Source organism: Salvelinus namaycush, chromosome 21, assembly GCF_016432855.1.
Source record: "Salvelinus namaycush isolate Seneca chromosome 21, SaNama_1.0, whole genome shotgun sequence".
NCBI classification, from domain to species: Eukaryota; Metazoa; Chordata; class Actinopteri; order Salmoniformes; family Salmonidae; genus Salvelinus; species Salvelinus namaycush.
The window spans coordinates 48,231,120-48,252,394 of NC_052327.1; the positions used below are offsets into that span (position 1 = coordinate 48,231,120).

The 21,275-nt window shown below is 49.7% G+C and overlaps 1 protein-coding gene across 1 annotated transcript in view; it reads right to left on the reverse strand.

The window, feature by feature from the left end:
• The window catches only part of LOC120065937 (unconventional myosin-Vc-like), a 74,231-nt gene that overhangs the window by 22,740 nt on the left and 30,216 nt on the right, over nucleotides 1–21,275 (reverse strand). The window contains exons 9-18 of the mRNA XM_039016979.1: nucleotides 20,270–20,376; nucleotides 16,816–17,081; nucleotides 16,494–16,575; nucleotides 16,176–16,316; nucleotides 13,733–13,855; nucleotides 13,365–13,448; nucleotides 9,925–10,056; nucleotides 9,600–9,697; nucleotides 1,150–1,236; nucleotides 817–928 (exon numbers count right to left, since the gene is read on the reverse strand). Of these exons, the coding sequence (XP_038872907.1) occupies nucleotides 817–928; nucleotides 1,150–1,236; nucleotides 9,600–9,697; nucleotides 9,925–10,056; nucleotides 13,365–13,448; nucleotides 13,733–13,855; nucleotides 16,176–16,316; nucleotides 16,494–16,575; nucleotides 16,816–17,081; nucleotides 20,270–20,376 (1,232 nt within the window). The remainder of the gene's footprint in view (nucleotides 1–816; nucleotides 929–1,149; nucleotides 1,237–9,599; nucleotides 9,698–9,924; nucleotides 10,057–13,364; nucleotides 13,449–13,732; nucleotides 13,856–16,175; nucleotides 16,317–16,493; nucleotides 16,576–16,815; nucleotides 17,082–20,269; nucleotides 20,377–21,275) is intronic.

The window sequence follows — 21,275 nt, forward strand, 5'->3', positions numbered from 1 at the left end:
GATCAGAAGAGTGCTATAAAAGTAACCAAGGAGGCGGAGATCAGAAGAGTGCTATAAAAGTAACCAAGGAGGCGGAGATCAGAAGAGTGCTATAAAAGTAACCAAGGAGACAGGGGAGGAGATCAGAAGAGTGCTATAAAAGTAACCAAGGAGACGGAGATCAGAAGAGTGCTATAAAAGTAACCAAGGAGACAGGGGAGGAGATCAGAAGAGTGCTATAAAAGTAACCAAGGAGACGGAGATCAGAAGAGTGCTATAAAAGTAACCAAGGAGACGGAGATCAGAAGAGTGCTATAAAAGTAACCAAGGAGACGGAGATCAGAAGAGTGCTATAAAAGTAACCAAGGAGGCGGAGATCAGAAGAGTGCTATAAAAGTAACCAAGGAGACAGGGGGAGGAGATCAGAAGAGTGCTATAAAAGTAACCAAGGAGACGGAGATCAGAAGAGTGCTATAAAAGTAACCAAGGAGACGGAGATCAGAAGAGTGCTATAAAAGTAACCAAGGAGACGGAGATCAGAAGAGTGCTATAAAAGTAACCAAGGAGACAGGGGAGGAGATCAGAAGGGTGCTATAAAAGTAACCAAGGAGACGGAGATCAGAAGAGTGCTATAAAAGTAACCAAGGAGACAGGGGCGGAGATCAGAAGGGTGCTATAAAAGTAACCAAGGAGACGGGGAAGGAGATCAGAAGAGTGCTATAGAAGTAAGCAAGGAGACGGGGAAGGAGATCAGAAGAGTGCTATAAAAGCAAGCAAAGGGACGGGACGGGGACGGGGAAGGCTGGCTCATATTTCCTGCATACGTTCAGCTCTCACCTGAATCAGCCTCTGCAGCACCGTCCTACAAGTCTGCTTCTTGTCGGTGAGAACCACCTCCTGTTGGCTCATCAGTATACTGTACCGGCTGTAGAACTCTATGTACGTCCACCTGACAAATCAGAACACAGTTCAGTTAATACAAAGGTTAAGCTTGTAAGGACTGTTTCCCGGGACACAGATAAAAAGTCCTGGACTAAAAAGCACTATCAACAAAGAGCATCGTTTTTAGTCCAGGACTGATTAATCTGTACTCGGGGAAACTGGCCCGTATCAGTTCACTGCTGTGTTACTGTTGGAAGTATGGAGCGGTGGATGCTGGTTTAGGATCACCTGGAGGGGTAGCTCTGAGCGCTGATGTGAATGGTTTCCAGGACTCCACACGCCCTCAGCTGCTGGACCACCCGCTTAGAGTCATACCTGACGGGACATAATGACACACTCCGGGTTATCAAGATGACGTATTGACGTATTGAGAAACACCCCCCAAGGCACACTCCGGGTTATCAAGATGACGTATTGAGAAACAACCCCAAGGTACACTCAGGGTTATCAAGATGACGTATTGAGAAACACCCCCAAGACACACTCCGGGTTATCAAGATGACGTATTGAGAAACAACCCGGAGTGTGTCTTGGGGGAGTATCAACATGACGTATTGAGAAACACCCCCCAAGGCACACTCCGGGTTATCAAGATGAAGTATTGAGAAACACCCCCAAGGCACACTCCGGGTTATCAAGATGACGTATTGAGAAACAACCCCAAGACACTCCGGGTTATCAAGATGACGTATTGAGAAACAACCCCAAGACACACTCCGGGTTATCAAGATGACGTATTGAGAAACACCCCCAAGACACACTCAGGGTTATCAAGATGACGTATTGAGAAACACCCCCAAGACACACTCAGGGTTATCAAGATGATGTATTGAGAAACAACCCCAAGACACTCCGGGTTATCAAGATGATGTATTGAGAAAAACCCAGAGTGTCTTGGGGGAGTATCAAGATGGCGTATTGAGAAACACCCCCAAGACACACTCCGGGTTATCAAGAAGACGTATTGAGAAACACCCCCAAGACACAAAGACAAAGACACAGGAATACTGGAGTCTTGCGACAGATTTCAAGCCCCATTTTACACATATCAACAATATCAACTAGAAATCCAGCCCAGAGCTGGAAGAGACTGTTCTCTCATTGGACAGGGCACAGTGACAACACACACTACAGTAGCAGAAGATTGTTTGCGGTCTTATGACCTCACCCCGGCGGACGTAGAGTATTAAGGTGGTACCGTGCCTCACCCCGGCGGACGTAGAGTATTAAGGTGGTACCGTGCCTCACCCCGGCGGACGTAGAGTATTAAGGTGGTACCGTGCCTCACCCCGGCGGACGTAGAGTATTAAGGTGGTACCGTGCCTCACCCCGGCGGACGTAGAGTATTAAGGTGGTACCGTGCCTCACCCCGGCGGACGTAGAGTATTAAGGTGGTACCGTGCCTCACCCCGGCGGACGTAGAGTATTAAGGTGGTACCGTGCCTCACCCCGGCGGACGTAGAGTATTGAGGTGGTACCGTGCCTCACCCCGGCGGACGTAGAGTATTAAGGTGGTACCGTGCCTCACCCCGGCGGACGTAGAGTATTAAGGTGGTACCGTGCCTCACCCCGGCGGACGTAGAGTATTAAGGTGGTACCGTGCCTCACCCCGGCGGACGTAGAGTATTGAGGTGGTACCGTGCCTCACCCCGGCGGACGTAGAGTATTGAGGTGGTACCGTGCCTCACCCCGGCGGACGTAGAGTATTGAGGTGGTACCGTGCCTCACCCCGGCGGACGTAGAGTATTGAGGTGGTACCGTGCCTCACCCCGGCGGACGTAGAGTATTGAGGTGGTACCGTGCCTCACCCCGGCGGACGTAGAGTATTAGAGGTGGTACCGTGCCTCACCCCGGCGGACGTAGAGTATTAAGGTGGTACCGTGCCTCACCCCGGCGGACGTAGAGTATTAAGGTGGTACCGTGCCTCACCCCGGCGGACGTAGAGTATTAAGGTGGTACCGTGCCTCACCCCGGCGGACGTAGAGTATTAAGGTGGTACCGTGCCTCACCCCGGCGGACGTAGAGTATTAAGGTGGTACCGTGCCTCACCCCGGCGGACGTAGAGTATTAAGGTGGTACCGTGCCTCACCCCGGCGGACGTAGAGTATTAAGGTGGTACCGTGCCTCACCCCGGCGGACGTAGAGTATTAAGGTGGTACCGTGCCTCACCCCGGCGGACGTAGAGTATTAAGGTGGTACCGTGCCTCACCCCGGCGGACGTAGAGTATTAAGGTGGTACCGTGCCTCACCCCGGCGGACGTAGAGTATTAAGGTGGTACCGTGCCTCACCCCGGCGGACGTAGAGTATTAAGGTGGTACCGTGCCTCACCCCGGCGGACGTAGAGTATTAAGGTGGTACCGTGCCTCACCCCGGCGGACGTAGAGTATTAAGGTGGTACCGTGCCTCACCCCGGCGGACGTAGAGTATTAAGGTGGTACCGTGCCTCACCCCGGCGGACGTAGAGTATTAAGGTGGTACCGTGCCTCACCCCGGCGGACGTAGAGTATTGAGGTGGTACCGTGCCTCACCCCGGCGGACGTAGAGTATTAAGGTGGTACCGTGCCTCACCCCGGCGGACGTAGAGTATTGAAGGTGGTACCGTGCCTCACCCCGGCGGACGTAGAGTATTAAGGTGGTACCGTGCCTCACCCCGGCGGACGTAGAGTATTGAGGTGGTACCGTGCCTCACCCCGGCGGACGTAGAGTATTAAGGTGGTACCGTGCCTCACCCCGGCGGACGTAGAGTATTAAGGTGGTACCGTGCCTCACCCCGGCGGACGTAGAGTATTAAGGTGGTACCGTGCCTCACCCCGGCGGACGTAGAGTATTAAGGTGGTACCGTGCCTCACCCCGGCGGACGTAGAGTATTAAGGTGGTACCGTGCCTCACCCCGGCGGACGTAGAGTATTAAGGTGGTACCGTGCCTCACCCCGGCGGACGTAGAGTATTAAGGTGGTACCGTGCCTCACCCCGGCGGACGTAGAGTATTAAGGTGGTACCGTGCCTCACCCCGGCGGACGTAGAGTATTAAGGTGGTACCGTGCCTCACCCCGGCGGACGTAGAGTATTAAGGTGGTACCGTGCCTCACCCCGGCGGACGTAGAGTATTAAGGTGGTACCGTGCCTCACCCCGGCGGACGTAGAGTATTAAGGTGGTACCGTGCCTCACCCCGGCGGACGTAGAGTATTAAGGTGGTACCGTGCCTCACCCCGGCGGACGTAGAGTATTAAGGTGGTACCGTGCCTCACCCCGGCGGACGTAGAGTATTAAGGTGGTACCGTGCCTCACCCCGGCGGACGTAGAGTATTAAGGTGGTACCGTGCCTCACCCCGGCGGACGTAGAGTATTAAGGTGGTACCGTGCCTCACCCCGGCGGACGTAGAGTATTAAGGTGGTACCGTGCCTCACCCCGGCGGACGTAGAGTATTAAGGTGGTACCGTGCCTCACCCCGGCGGACGTAGAGTATTAAGGTGGTACCGTGCCTCACCCCGGCGGACGTAGAGTATTAGGTGGTACCGTGCCTCACCCCGGCGGACGTAGAGTATTAAGGTGGTACCGTGCCTCACCCCGGCGGACGTAGAGTATTAAGGTGGTACCGTGCCTCACCCCGGCGGACGTAGAGTATTAAGGTGGTACCGTGCCTCACCCCGGCGGACGTAGAGTATTAAGGTGGTACCGTGCCTCACCCCGGCGGACGTAGAGTATTAAGGTGGTACCGTGCCTCACCCCGGCGGACGTAGAGTATTAAGGTGGTACCGTGCCTCACCCCGGCGGACGTAGAGTATTAAGGTGGTACCGTGCCTCACCCCGGCGGACGTAGAGTATTAAGGTGGTACCGTGCCTCACCCCGGCGGACGTAGAGTATTAAGGTGGTACCGTGCCTCACCCCGGCGGACGTAGAGTATTAAGGTGGTACCGTGCCTCACCCCGGCGGACGTAGAGTATTAAGGTGGTACCGTGCCTCACCCCGGCGGACGTAGAGTATTAAGGTGGTACCGTGCCTCACCCCCGGCGGACGTAGAGTATTAAGGTGGTACCGTGCCTCACCCCGGCGGACGTAGAGTATTAAGGTGGTACCGTGCCTCACCCCGGCGGACGTAGAGTATTAAGGTGGTACCGTGCCTCACCCCGGCGGACGTAGAGTATTAAGGTGGTACCGTGCCTCACCCCGGCGGACGTAGAGTATTAAGGTGGTACCGTGCCTCACCCCGGGCGGACGTAGAGTATTAAGGTGGTACCGTGCCTCACCCCGGCGGACGTAGAGTATTAAGGTGGTACCGTGCCTCACCCCGGCGGACGTAGAGTATTAAGGTGGTACCGTGCCTCACCCCCGGCGGACGTAGAGTATTAAGGTGGTACCGTGCCTCACCCCGGCGGACGTAGAGTATTAAGGTGGTACCGTGCCTCACCCCGGCGGACGTAGAGTATTAAGGTGGTACCGTGCCTCACCCCGGCGGACGTAGAGTATTGAGGTGGTACCGTGCCTCACCCCGGCGGACGTAGAGTATTGAGGTGGTACCGTGCCTCACCCCGGCGGACGTAGAGTATTAGGTGGGTAAAGGTGGTACCGTGCCTCACCCCGGCGGACGTAGAGTATTGAGGTGGTACCGTGCCTCACCCCGGCGGACGTAGAGTATTGAGGTGGTACCGTGCCTCACCCCGGCGGACGTAGAGTATTGAGGTGGTACCGTGCCTCACCCCGGCGGACGTAGAGTATTAAGGTGGTACCGTGCCTCACCCCGGCGGACGTAGAGTATTAGGTGGTACCGTGCCTCACCCCGGCGGACGTAGAGTATTAAGGTGGTACCGTGCCTCACCCCGGCGGACGTAGAGTATTAAGGTGGTACCGTGCCTCACCCCGGCGGACGTAGAGTATTAAGGTGGTACCGTGCCTCACCCCGGCGGACGTAGAGTATTAAGGTGGTACCGTGCCTCACCCCGGCGGACGTAGAGTATTAAGGTGGTACCGTGCCTCACCCCGGCGGACGTAGAGTATTAAGGTGGTACCGTGCCTCACCCCGGCGGACGTAGAGTATTGAGGTGGTACCGTGCCTCACCCCGGCGGACGTAGAGTATTAAGGTGGTACCGTGCCTCACCCCGGCGGACGTAGAGTATTGAGGTGGTACCGTGCCTCACCCCGGCGGACGTAGAGTATTGAGGTGGTACCGTGCCTCACCCCGGCGGACGTAGAGTATTAGGTGGTACCGTGCCTCACCCCGGCGGACGTAGAGTATTGAGGTGGTACCGTGCCTCACCCCGGCGGACGTAGAGTATTGAGGTGGTACCGTGCCTCACCCCGGCGGACGTAGAGTATTGAGGTGGTACCGTGCCTCACCCCGGCGGACGTAGAGTATTAAGGTGGTACCGTGCCTCACCCCCGGCGGACGTAGAGTATTAAGGTGGTACCGTGCCTCACCCCGGCGGACGTAGAGTATTAAGGTGGTACCGTGCCTCACCCCGGCGGACGTAGAGTATTAAGGTGGTACCGTGCCTCACCCCGGCGGACGTAGAGTATTGAGGTGGTACCGTGCCTCACCCCGGCGGACGTAGAGTATTAAGGTGGTACCGTGCCTCACCCCGGCGGACGTAGAGTATTAAGGTGGTACCGTGCCTCACCCCGGCGGACGTAGAGTATTAAGGTGGTACCGTGCCTCACCCCGGCGGACGTAGAGTATTAAGGTGGTACCGTGCCTCACCCCGGCGGACGTAGAGTATTAAGGTGGTACCGTGCCTCACCCCGGCGGACGTAGAGTATTAAGGTGGTACCGTGCCTCACCCCGGCGGACGTAGAGTATTAAGGTGGTACCGTGCCTCACCCCGGCGGACGTAGAGTATTAAGGTGGTACCGTGCCTCACCCCGGCGGACGTAGAGTATTAAGGTGGTACCGTGCCTCACCCCGGCGGACGTAGAGTATTAAGGTGGTACCGTGCCTCACCCCGGCGGACGTAGAGTATTAAGGTGGTACCGTGCCTCACCCCGGCGGACGTAGAGTATTAAGGTGGTACCGTGCCTCACCCCGGCGGACGTAGAGTATTAAGGTGGTACCGTGCCTCACCCCGGCGGACGTAGAGTATTAAGGTGGTACCGTGCCTCACCCCGCCCCGGCGGACGTAGAGTATTAAGGTGGTACCGTGCCTCACCCCGGCGGACGTAGAGTATTAGGTGGTACCGTGCCTCACCCCGGCGGACGTAGAGTATTAAGGTGGTACCGTGCCTCACCCCGGCGGACGTAGAGTATTAAGGTGGTACCGTGCCTCACCCCGGCGGACGTAGAGTATTGAGGTGGTACCGTGCCTCACCCCGGCGGACGTAGAGTATTAAGGTGGTACCGTGCCTCACCCCGGCGGACGTAGAGTATTGAGGTGGTACCGTGCCTCACCCCGGCGGACGTAGAGTATTAAGGTGGTACCGTGCCTCACCCCGGCGGACGTAGAGTATTAAGGTGGTACCGTGCCTCACCCCGGCGGACGTAGAGTATTAAGGTGGTACCGTGCCTCACCCCGGCGGACGTAGAGTATTGAGGTGGTACCGTGCCTCACCCCGGCGGACGTAGAGTATTGAGGTGGTACCGTGCCTCACCCCGGCGGACGTAGAGTATTAAGGTGGTACCGTGCCTCACCCCGGCGGACGTAGAGTATTAAGGTGGTACCGTGCCTCACCCCGGCGGACGTAGAGTATTAAGGTGGTACCGTGCCTCACCCCCGGCGGACGTAGAGTATTAAGGTGGTACCGTGCCTCACCCCGGCGGACGTAGAGTATTAAGGTGGTACCGTGCCTCACCCCGGCGGACGTAGAGTATTAAGGTGGTACCGTGCCTCACCCCGGCGGACGTAGAGTATTAAGGTGGTACCGTGCCTCACCCCGGCGGACGTAGAGTATTAAGGTGGTACCGTGCCTCACCCCGGCGGACGTAGAGTATTAAGGTGGTACCGTGCCTCACCCCGGCGGACGTAGAGTATTAAGGTGGTACCGTGCCTCACCCCGGCGGACGTAGAGTATTAAGGTGGTACCGTGCCTCACCCCGGCGGACGTAGAGTATTAAGGTGGTACCGTGCCTCACCCCGGCGGACGTAGAGTATTAAGGTGGTACCGTGCCTCACCCCGGCGGACGTAGAGTATTAAGGTGGTACCGTGCCTCACCCCGGCGGACGTAGAGTATTAAGGTGGTACCGTGCCTCACCCCGGCGGACGTAGAGTATTAAGGTGGTACCGTGCCTCACCCCGGCGGACGTAGAGTATTAAGGTGGTACCGTGCCTCACCCCGGCGGACGTAGAGTATTAAGGTGGTACCGTGCCTCACCCCGGCGGACGTAGAGTATTAAGGTGGTACCGTGCCTCACCCCGGCGGACGTAGAGTATTAAGGTGGTACCGTGCCTCACCCCGGCGGACGTAGAGTATTAAGGTGGTACCGTGCCTCACCCCGGCGGACGTAGAGTATTAAGGTGGTACCGTGCCTCACCCCCGGCGGACGTAGAGTATTAAGGTGGTACCGTGCCTCACCCCGGCGGACGTAGAGTATTAAGGTGGTACCGTGCCTCACCCCGGCGGACGTAGAGTATTAAGGTGGTACCGTGCCTCACCCCGGCGGACGTAGAGTATTAAGGTGGTACCGTGCCTCACCCCGGCGGACGTAGAGTATTAAGGTGGTACCGTGCCTCACCCCGGCGGACGTAGAGTATTAAGGTGGTACCGTGCCTCACCCCGGCGGACGTAGAGTATTAAGGTGGTACCGTGCCTCACCCCGGCGGACGTAGAGTATTAAGGTGGTACCGTGCCTCACCCCGGCGGACGTAGAGTATTGAGGTGGTACCGTGCCTCACCCCGGCGGACGTAGAGTATTAAGGTGGTACCGTGCCTCACCCCGGCGGACGTAGAGTATTGAGGTGGTACCGTGCCTCACCCCGGCGGACGTAGAGTATTAAGGTGGTACCGTGCCTCACCCCGGCGGACGTAGAGTATTAAGGTGGTACCGTGCCTCACCCCGGCGGACGTAGAGTATTGAGGTGGTACCGTGCCTCACCCCGGCGGACGTAGAGTATTAAGGTGGTACCGTGCCTCACCCCGGCGGACGTAGAGTATTAAGGTGGTACCGTGCCTCACCCCGGCGGACGTAGAGTATTAAGGTGGTACCGTGCCTCACCCCGGCGGACGTAGAGTATTAAGGTGGTACCGTGCCTCACCCCGGCGGACGTAGAGTATTAAGGTGGTACCGTGCCTCACCCCGGCGGACGTAGAGTATTAAGGTGGTACCGTGCCTCACCCCCGGCGGACGTAGAGTATTAAGGTGGTACCGTGCCTCACCCCCGGGCGGACGTAGAGTATTAAGGTGGTACCGTGCCTCACCCCGGCGGACGTAGAGTATTAAGGTGGTACCGTGCCTCACCCCGGCGGACGTAGAGTATTAAGGTGGTACCGTGCCTCACCCCGGCGGACGTAGAGTATTAAGGTGGTACCGTGCCTCACCCCGGCGGACGTAGAGTATTAAGGTGGTACCGTGCCTCACCCCGGCGGACGTAGAGTATTAAGGTGGTACCGTGCCTCACCCCGGCGGACGTAGAGTATTGAGGTGGTACCGTGCCTCACCCCGGCGGACGTAGAGTATTAAGGTGGTACCGTGCCTCACCCCGGCGGACGTAGAGTATTAAGGTGGTACCGTGCGTGGGCCTACTTACTCGAACGGCATCTTTTCCTCGTTGGGCTTGATGCAGCGTACGTAGTGAGGGGTGGTGGCGTTCAGCGTCTCCATCAGCAGGTACAGAGAACTGCGGAACTGCAAGGAAAAACAGTGTCGCATACATAGGAGAGGATACAGACAGACTTGTCACACACGGTCCAAGCTCTAGTACACATACCATCGCAAAAAGTGGTTGGCTGAATGACTTTCAGTTGACAATTTCAAAATAGTCTGTACAATGTTGTTTTAATCATAAGTATAGTAATTCTATTTGTGTTTTTTATTTTATTTTCTAAGCGATGTAAACATGATTGGTCACCTACCTTCTCACCCACGGTGGTCCGGAGATTCTTATTGGTTGGTTTCACCCCCGGCCGGGCAGGCCTCACTTTAATGCCTCTACTGCCCACTCCGCCTGACTCCTCCTCCAGGAAGAAGTTGGCCAGGAGAGGAAACTGATAGTGTCAGGGAATAGAATGAGTCATACATAACAGTCCAGTAGAGGTCAAACAAGACATGTAATAAGACTAATATGTAGAGTGTGCAACTTTATTTTAAGTAGACATGTAATAGACATGAAATAAACATGTAATAGACATGAAATAGACATGAAATAGACATGAAATAGACATGAAATAGACATGTAATAAACATGTAATAAACATGTAATAAACATGTAATAAACATGTAATAAACATGTAATACACATGAAATAAACATGTAATAGACATGAAATAAACATGTAATACACATGAAATGGGCACATCTTGGTTCCTGGAGCTAAGACCTTGTACGACTGTGAATGATATCACAGGATTTCAGCCAAGGGCTGCTGCTGTCGTAGTGCATGTGGGACCAAATTACATTAAAAAAAAGAGTAAATCAGAACTAATGAAACTGGATTTTATTGAGTTGATCAACACCCTAAAAGGCTATGAAAAGCCTCCAATTATATCTGGTGCCGTGCTGAGTCGCAGCTGTGAAAAGGTTCAGCAGGCTCCTAACACTTCATATCTGGCTTAAATACTACTGCCACTGTGTTGGCATAACTTTAAATACTACTGCCACTGTTGGCATAACTTTAAATACTACTGCCACTGTTGGCATAACTTTAAATACTAATGCCACTGTGTTGGCATAACTTTAAATACTACTGCCACTGTGTTGGCATAACTTTAGATACTACTGCCACTGTGTTGGCATAACTTTAGATACTACTGCCACTGTGTTGGCATAACTTTAGATACTACTGCCACTGTTGGCATACCTTTAGATACTACTGCCACTGTGTTGGCACAACTTTAAATACTACTGCCACTGTGTCATTTCAACTCCACTCTTAGATCTGCTATTGTTAGCTCAAAAGAGGAGCCCTCTGTGGTCTCTGCTCCACCCAGTGCTTTTAGTTCAAAAGGTCAAATCCATAAACTTGAATACGCCCTCGTTTTTCTCATCACGTAGAGGGCTTGGGCTGTTGCACGATTGCAAATCAAAACCCATGTAAAAGTCATCATTGGTTACTCTGAGTTCCTCATATTGACATTGGCTGTGGGCAGCTCCATTGAGGCCATCTCTATTTTACGTACCCAATTTTCTATATAACCCCCCCCCCCCCAATGGTGCCAACCTCGGTGCCAACCTCAGAAAAGTCATTCACATTTCTTCTCCTTCCTCTATTACTAAATGGGGATAGACCAAATGGTGCAGTTCTATGAAATCTGATAGACATACCAACTATATAGATATCAACCATCAGACAGGGCCTGCAACCGCCTAATGAATGTAGCTTGTTTGAGTTGGAGTTTCCATGTGACTTTTAAAAAAGTATTGGGATGATGCATCTGACAAATAGCAGCTCACTTCCTAAAGTGGATTATATTAAGATCTGGGCATTGTAAACGAATCCGGACATTCTGGTATTGACTGAAACTTAGATCTCTGGGGACATTCTGATATTGATATTAATATTGAGGGTAATAATGTGTTCAGAGCTGACAGAGTAGTGGTGGTAGAGTGGCCATTCCTATTATAAATAATTTCTCTGTCTCTTTACTGAAATCCATTTCCCATGCCTAAAAAATTTGAGCTACTATCTTTAAGCTTTTGTTTGAGATTTTTTTTAATCCATAACTGTTATCGGGGTCTACTGTCCTCCCTCGGCTAACCTTTGTGCACTCGAGGAGTAAACTAGTCGAGGAGTAAACTAGTCGAGGAGTAAACTAGTCGAGGAGTAAACTAGTCGAGGAGTAAACTAGTTTGTCTTCTTTTACTAAATCAGTTACCTGGGTGATCTAAATTATGAAGCATGCATTTCCCAATCTAAAAAGACATGTGTAATGATCTACACCTAATCCAGCTGGTGAATAAGACTACACAACCCAACCCTAGATACCCTTCAAAGTCATCTCTGATTGGTGTATTCGTTAAAATAAGATCAGAGAAATATGTTTCTACTTGTGTCTTCGCCCAAGACATTCGTTTTTGTATTTTCACCTATTTTTCCTCCCCAATTTCATGATATCCAATTGGTAGTTACAGTCTTGTCTCATCGCTGCAACTCACGTACGGACTCGGGAGAGGCGAAGGTCGAGAGCCGTGCGTCCTCCGAAACACAACCCAACCAAGCCGCACTGCTTCTTGACACAATGCCCGCTTAACCCTGAAACCAGCCGCACCAATGTGTCAGAGGAAACACCGTACAGCTGGTGACCGTGTCAGCGTGCATGCGCCCAGCCGGCCACAGGAGTCGCTAGAGCACGATGGGACAAGGACATCCCTGCCCGGACAAACCCTCCCCTAACCCGGACGACGCTGGGCCAATTGTGCGCCGCCCCATGTGTCTCCCGGGCGCGACAGAGCCTGAACTAGAACCAGGATCCCTAGTGGCACAGTTTAGCAACTGCGGTGCAGTGCCTTACACCACTGCGCCACTCAGGAGGCCCACCAAGACATTTGTGACCATCGCCCAATTGTTTGTGTTACAGATGTGAGAATAAAATAATCTAAACATCATGTCATCAACAAAGAGGAACTTTGTGTTTTTTTACATGATCTTTAGTTTAGTGATCTTGATTGTATTTCAGCTCATCCCTGATCTTTAGTTTAGTGATCTTGATTGTATTTCAGCTAATCCCTGATCTTTAGTTTAGTGATCTTGATTGTATTTCAGCTCATCCCTGATCTTTAGTTTAGTGATCTTGATTGTATTTCAGCTCATCCCTGATCTTTAGTTTAGTGATCTTGATTGTATTTCAGCTAATCCCTGATCTTTAGTTTAGTGATCTTGATTGTATTTCAGCTAATCCCTGATCTTTAATTTAGTGTTCTTGATTGTATTTCAGCTAATCCCTGATCCTGGTTTAGCTTTCAGCCTCTTTACAGATGTCTTCAATACTACTGAAGATAATCTGGATTCAAAAAATAAATGTCGGGTTAAAAACGTACAGTACCAGTCAGAAGTTTGGACACACCTACACAAGCAAGGGTTTTTCTTCATTTTTACTATTTTCTACATTGTAGAATAACAGTGAAGACATCAAAACTATGAAATAACACTACACATATCGTGTAGTAACCCCAAAAAAGCGCATAAATAAATATATATATAGTTTTTTGTGTGTGTTTAATGTGTATTGTATTATACAGGGCCCATTTGGAAAAGAAGGTCTAAATAGGTCTTCCCTGTCAAAATAAAAGGTTAAATAAATACAAAATGTAATAAGCGTGTTAAGAAACACACTGAGAAGGAGAGGTCAGTCCATACCTTACTGGTTCTCATGGTGTCTATCAGCTCTTCATACAGCATGTCTCTGTTCTTCTCTAGAAAGCCCCAGCACTGATATTCTACCTGTAAAAGCACAACACAGATTTCAAAGCAAAGCCACAGATTTGAGGTATGTATTGGTAAAAAGAAAATATTTTTATTTCATAAATGAATTGAAAAATAATAACTATAAAAACATAATAAAATCGAATGTAAAATGAGCAGAGGTGAATTCCATTGAAATGTAGTCACTTCAGGAAGTAAACTGACATTCCAATTACTTCCTGAAATGACTGAGTTGAAATGGAATTCAGTCCAACCCTGCTAAGTTCCACAGTAATGCAAAGGGACATCGAGTGTGACTGTACCTTGTCAGCAAAGTGTTGGATGATGAAGGCTTCGTTGGACATCCTTGGCTTCTCAAACAGAGGGTTGTCAGCCAGGTAGTTATACAGCTTCTGAAGCCAGTTCTGATCTGTACCCTGGGGGAACTAGAGAGACACAGAGAGAGACACAGAGAGAGACACAGAGAGAGACACAGAGAGAGACACAGAGAGAGACACAGAGAGAGACACAGAGAGAGACACAGAGAGAGACAGACAAAAATTGAACATACAGTATTAGAAATACAAAACAATATGCCACAGACTCTGGAGTACATATAATCCATGGCGACGGGAGTTGGAGCCTCGTCTCATCCACTTTGCCCTCTCTATCCATCCCTCCACCGTGTATCATCCATTATAAAACTGGCTGGTTCCAGCCCTGAATGCTGATTGGCTGACAGCTGTGGTATACCTTTATAGTTAAATAAAGGATAAATAAAAATAACAGATCGTATACCACGGGTATGACAAAAGTTTTACTGCTCTAATTACATTGGTAACCAGTTTATAACAGCAATAAGGCACCTCTGTGGTTTGTGGTATATGGCCAATATACCACGGCTAAGGGCTGTATCCAGGCACTCCACGTTGTGTCGTGCTTAAGAACATCCCTTAGCCATGGTATATTGGCCATATACCACACCCCCTCACGCTTTATTGCTTAATTATACCATGGCATTGTTGAATAATTGTTTCTGATTGGCATTCTAGAGCGTACATCATTTCCCTATAACGCATGGTATATTGGGTACAACATATCCTATACATGTCCTCAGAGCATGCGCAGACCAGCTGGCTGGAGTGTTTACAGACATATTCAATCTCTCCCTATCCCAGTCTGCTGTCCCCACATGCTTCAAAATGGCCACCACTGTTCCTGTACCCAAGAACTAAATGACTATCGCCCCGTAGTACTCACTTCTGTCATCATGAAGTGCTTTGAGAGACTAGTCAAGGATCATATCACCTCCACTTTACCTGATACCCTAGACCCACTTCAATTTGCTTACCGTCCCAACAGATCCACAGACGATGCAATCGCCATCCCACTGCCCTATCCCATCTGGACAAGAGGAATACCTATGTAAGAATGCTGTTCATTGACTACAGCTCAGCATTCAACACCATAGTATCCTCCAAACTCATCATTAAGCTGGAGGCCCTGGGTCTCAACCCCACTCTGTGCAATTGGGTCATGGACTTGCTGACGGGCCGCCCCCAGGTGGCCAAACTTTTACAGATGCACAATCGAGAGGATCCTGTTGGGCTGTATCACCGCCTGGTACGGTGACTACACCGCCCGCAACTGCAAGGCTCTCCAGAGGGTGGTGCGGTCTGCACAACACATCACCGGGGGCAAACTACCTGCCCTCCAGGACACCTACACCACCCGATATCACAGGAAGGCCATGAAGATCATCAAGGACAACAACCACCCGAGCCACTGCCTGTTCACCCTGCTATCATCCAGAAGGCGAGGTCAGTACAGGTGCATCAAAGCTGGGACCGAGAGACTGAAAAACAGCTTCTATCTCAAGGCCATCAGACTGTTAAACAGCCATCACTAGCACATTAGAGGCTGCTGCCCTATATACATAACTTGAAATCACTGGCCACTTTAATAAATGTAACACTAGTCACTTTAATAATGTTGACATATTTTGCATGACTCATATGTATATAGTGTATTCTGTCCTATTCTACTGTATCTCAGTCTATGCTGCTCTGACATTGCTCATCCAAATATTTAGATATTCTTAATTCCATTCCTTTACTTTAGATGTGTGTGTATTGTTTGATATTACTTGTTAGATATTACTTCACTGTTGGAGCTAGAAACACAAGCATTTCGCTACACCCGCAATAACATCTGCTAAATGTGTGTATGTGACAAATAAAATTTGATTTAATATTTGCAAGGTAGAATTAAATGGCTTTAGCTAATTCTTACATGTCCTATGTTTGAGCTGCTTTTGAAAGTAAAAGTCGAACTGAAAACATTTTTTGGCATTGTTGAATTAGATTTTTATAAAACGGCAAACTAGGACCGACGGTTTGGTTAGCTAAACTAGCAAGTCTGTTTGGTTACCACGGCAACTACTGTAGCTATCTAGTAAACTCGCTAGCTACTTCAGTGTCTGTTGAACACATTTCTACTAGCAAATTAACACATTTCTAGTGGTAAATGTGTTCAATTATAGCCAGGGTATAAAAGGGATAATTAACTCGGGGCTTTCTGGGTGCAACTCTGTGGAAAGGTCAGTTTTTCCGCTCCACTAAGCGTGTCGTGGAACACACCTTCCACGTCGTTAATTATTTTCCATACAACGCACAGCCCCTCAATGATTATCCATTTTATACTTCCCACTGTCCTGTCATACAAAAACAAACATCCTTGTTAAAAAAATACATAAATTGGTCTCACCAGACATTCTTCATCCAGCAGGTCCAGGATGCCCATTTTAGCTTCAATCAGGTCAATGACCGGCTGGTTGTCATAGAAGTCTATCAGCGTCCAGGGAATATCCTCCTTCATGTACTCCTCCTGCTCCAGCTTGAACACATGCTGATATAGGAAAACAGCAGAAAATATCTTCGTTGTTACATCCTTTCAGCGAAAGAAGAGTTTTGCTTTCACCGCAACGCGAATAAGAGACGTTGCAGACGTCGTAATCCCAGAACCCAATACCACATGTCAAGTGGCTGTAGCGTCTCGGGGTCTGTGTCACGAGAGAATACATACCAAGTTGAACTGTTGTTGCAGTTTCTCGTTGGCGTAATTGATGCAAAACTGTTCAAAACTGTTGACGTCAAATGTCTCAAAGCTGAAAAAAAAAGGGAAATAACATGTATGATGATGTATACACTATACAGTTAATATACAGTACAACTAACCTACAGTTAATTTAACTGACACCAATGTATTTTCGAAGAAGGTTTTAAAACGATCGTGATACTGTATGTGGTCGATGTATCTCCCTTTAACTGAATGTACATAAAATATCGTTGTGAATAACGAGCGTCTGTTAAAACGACTCAAATGTAACGTCATGTATTCAGATTACCCGTAGATGTCCAGGACACCTATGAAGGAGTGCTGTTTCCCAGGGACCTGCAGGACGGCGTTGATCTTCTGGATGACGCAGTCGAACAGGTGGGCGTAGATCTGCTTGGCGAGGGCATCTCTGGCGTTCACCGCCCGCTTGCTGGTTACCGGCTTCACCACCGTCTCTGCCACCATGACGAAGCGGCGGTGGCACAGCCAACGGGTAACACCGTCAGGACTGACCCCGAGAAGGTCGCAAAAGGCTGCCATGTGAGGATCACTGGACTGGAGAGAGGGGGGGGGTTGGTTTTCAGTTGCTAATAAAGCTACGTGCATCGCTACGGTCACCCTCGACCCAGATGACACCTTGGCTTTTCTGGGTCCATGGTACTGACGGTGTCTTTTGAGTGTGTTACGGTGTAAAGCAGTGGTCATCAACCTTTTTCTGAGTCAAGATCACTTCTGAGTCAAAAATGCAAGCTGAGATCTACCCCTCTCGTTTTTTTTTTATTAACATGACTTATAAAATGTAAGCCTATTCAACATGAACCAATTAAAAACAGTTCTGTAGCAATGAGGATTGTGCAGTAAGCTATAGGCCCAATACATTATCACCGCATACCAGTGGCGTGCCGTGGGCCTGGGCCTTCAGTGAGGTACTACACAGTCCCACCCGAATTAATCCACCTCATTATGATGCCATGGCTCTAGAAACTATACATTTAGACAGAAACGCAGTATAACCAGGCGTTGCGTCACCTTGAAATTGACAAATTGACATTTTTGGGTAAACAGTGTTTACCCAAAAACATGACACAATCAATGAGTCTTTTCAATATTTCCCTTCACCTTTTCATTGTGCAGCTCCGTTGCCCTGCGCGCTTGTTCTTTGAGTTGTAGATCCACTCCGGTGTCCCCAAAAGTTTTCAAAAGCACCATTGCTTGTTAGTGCCCAGCCGTACTTTGGTGTCTCGTTGCTGCCTTGGTTAGACAACTCAAGTTTGCAAAGCCAGTGTGGCTCCAAACACCAAATCGATCACTTGCAAATAATAGGCATTCCCAGCAGTACAGTTTGCAGTGCTTCTCGGAGCCAAGGAGCCTGTGAGCCATTGACAGCGCTCGTAGTTGAAACTTTGAAAGTGGCGAGCGAACGAAGCACTTTCCCGCCTGTGACAGGCTTTGTGGCGTCGGGCGACCTCTCCTTACAATGTCTAACTTTTCTTGAAAAGTTCGTCTTGAGAATGGCGTTATAATTATATCCTCGACCAAATCGATATCTTCTCCTCCTTCCGCCATTGTGGGTTGAAAAAACAGCTTAGTAGTACGCGAATTAATTCGTTTATCAAATTCAGTTTCCTAGATCTCCATAGGACCTGCCTCTCAATATTGGTAATCCAATCAAAAGACGTGCACGCACTACGCCTGCTAGCTGGCTCCTGTGTAACACTGGAGCCAGCCAGAAGGCGTACAATAGCCAACTCTAAAGCTGATTGGTTGACACTAAATTTTCATTTCCATTCACTATAAGCTACAAGCGCCCGCACTGTTGATTCTGAAGGCCTGAGGGCAGATTTTAGACCCCTGGCAACACATGATGGCTGAATATGATTGGATAAAAGTTCTAACATAAAGACCAGCCCTCAAAATCTCAACCTGGGGCTGGAAGCAGTGCAACCAAGAGGAAAGCTATGAAATGAAGAGTATAACTCTTACTCTGGGGAATAATTTAATACATATTTGTGGGAAAATATATTTAAAAAAAAATTATATTCTGATGATGTTTAGGCCAGCAGAGAAGGCCTTGCAGGCCCTGACGGCCCACCACTGCCGCATACTGGCTTTACTTGAATTGCCCTGCCAATGCATTGTTGTTCAGGACATTCTTTTCCAATTCTATTTCTAAATTTGAGGTAGGCTATATGATCACACCGGTAATAGATCCGTGACCAGAGAAAGTGAAATATTTCTTGATATAAAAAAAAAGACCCAAGCCGCTAACAATAACAACAACGCAAGCCTATAGATACACTTTCCTACTCGTTCATTACTGCTGCACTGCTTGATGTAGCGCTGACTGGAAATAGGAAGAACAAGCATTTTATGGCTTATAAAAGTGTTGAATACAAAGTGTTGACAGTGCTGAGTAAGAACTTAAACATGAACTCAGTCATAAGGGGCGGCAGGGTAGCCTAGTGGTTAGAGCGTTGGACTAGTAACCGAAAGGTTGCAAGTTTGAATCCCCGAGCTGACAAGGTACAAATCTGTCATTCTGCCCCTGAACAAGGCAGTTAACCCACTGTTCCTAGACCGTCATTGAAAATAAGAATTTGTTTTTAACTGACTTGCCTAGTTAAATAAAAGGTCAAATAAAAACAGCAGCTCTTTGCTGTATTCAAATTCGACAGTCTCTCTCTAGTCATGGTTTTAAACGTTTTGAAACGTCACAGTATCAAGTTTGCCCGTATCTTTCTTTACTGCCTGCTACGTTACTGCAGACGCGGTCATCTGAGCATTCTGATTGGCCAGCGAAAGGCATAGTGCACTTGATTTCCTCTCCAGGCCCACCGGGAAGGCAGAGTTTGTACCTTCAGACACATGAGAAGGCAACAGTTTGCCTACCCGGCGCGCAGGGCAGCTGTATTGGCTGCACCTATCACCAACAGCCTGAGACGTAATTTAAAACAAAATAGGAACACAAGGATTTATCTTTGTTTTTGTTTTTTACAGCAATGTTTGTGATCGACTAGAAATGCCTTGGAGATCATGAAGTCGACGGTGATCGCCGGGTTGGCGACCACAGGTATAAAGGGTTGTGAGTTCACACACGGTTGGCGACCACAGGTATAAAGGGTTGTGAGTTCACGCCGGGTTGGCGACCACAGGTATAAAGGGTTGTGAGTTCACGCCGGGTTGGCGACCACAGGTATAAAGGGTTGTGAGTTCACGCCGGGTTGGCGACCACAGGTATAAAGGGTTGTGAGTTCACACCGGGTTGGCGACCACAGGTATAAAGGGTTGTGAGTTCACACCGGGTTGGCGACCACAGGTATAAAGGGTTGTGAGTTCACACCGGGTTGGCGACCACAGGTATAAAGGGTTGTGAGTTCACACCGGGTTGGCGACCACAGGTATAAAGGGTTGTGAGTTCACGCCGGGTTGGCGACCACAGGTATAAAGGGTTGTGAGTTCACACCGGGTTGGCGACCACAGGTATAAAGGGTTGTGAGTTCACACCGGGTTGGCGACCACAGGTATAAAGGGTTGTGAGTTCACACCGGGTTGGCGACCACAGGTATAAAGGGTTGTGAGTTCACACCGGGTTGGTGACCACAGGTATAAAGGGTTGTGAGTTCATGCCCGGTTGGTGACCACAGGTATAAAGGGTTGTGAGTTCACACCGGGTTGGATTTCCACTCTGTCACATACACATATCAAGCCAATGTTTTCCCGTGAAAAAAGTAAGTTAGACTTACACTAATTGATGACCTGTCTGAGCCAACGTTTCTGATCTCTACATTTCCCAGGTGTAGAATCCCAGCCAGCACCTTGAACACACCAGCCTGGAAGTCCTCGGTTAACCCTACAGGGATGACAGAGGACAGTCAGGGGAATAACACTACATCCTGCAGACTTACCTACATAAGGACTTCGTAACACATTCATAACCCATACACAAGACAGGGGAATAAGACTGCATTCTTCAGACATACCTACATAAGGACTTCGTAACACATTCATAACCCATACATAACACAGGGGAATAAGACTGCATTCTACAGACATTCCTAGGTGAATAGCGAGTTAAAGAAATCCATTGATATTTTAGTAATTTAATATCCGCTCTTATCCAGAGATACTTACAAGCCGTTCAGTCAACTTAATTTATTAAGTAAACAAGCTCGACCATGATCCCTGCAAAAATATTCTGCAATATTAAGTCCCCATCTACAAATGCATGGTCATCAAACGTCTGATAACAGTACATGTTGATCTGAGCAGTAAGTTGACCTAAAGAGTGACGAACGGAGCGATAATGATGAACAGAGTGATGTCGACCTACAGAGCGATGTCGGCCTACAGAGCGATGTCGGCCTACAGAGCGATGTCGGCCTACAGAGCGATGTCGGCCTACAGAGCGATGTCGGCCTACAGAGCGATGTCGGCCTACAGAGCGATGTCGGCCTACAGAGCGATGTCGGCCTACAGAGTGATGTTGGCCTACAGAGTGATGTTGGCCTACAGAGTGATGTTGGCCTACAGAGTGATGAACAGAGTGATGTTGACCTACAGAGCGATGTCGACCTACAGAGTGATGTTGGCCTACAGAGTGATGTTGGCCTACAGAGTGATGTTGACCTACAGAGTGATGAACAGAGCGATGTTGACCTACAGAGCGATGTTGACCTACAGAGCGATGTCGGCCTACAGAGTGATGTCGGCCTACAGAGTGATGTCGGCCTACAGAGTGATGTCGGCCTA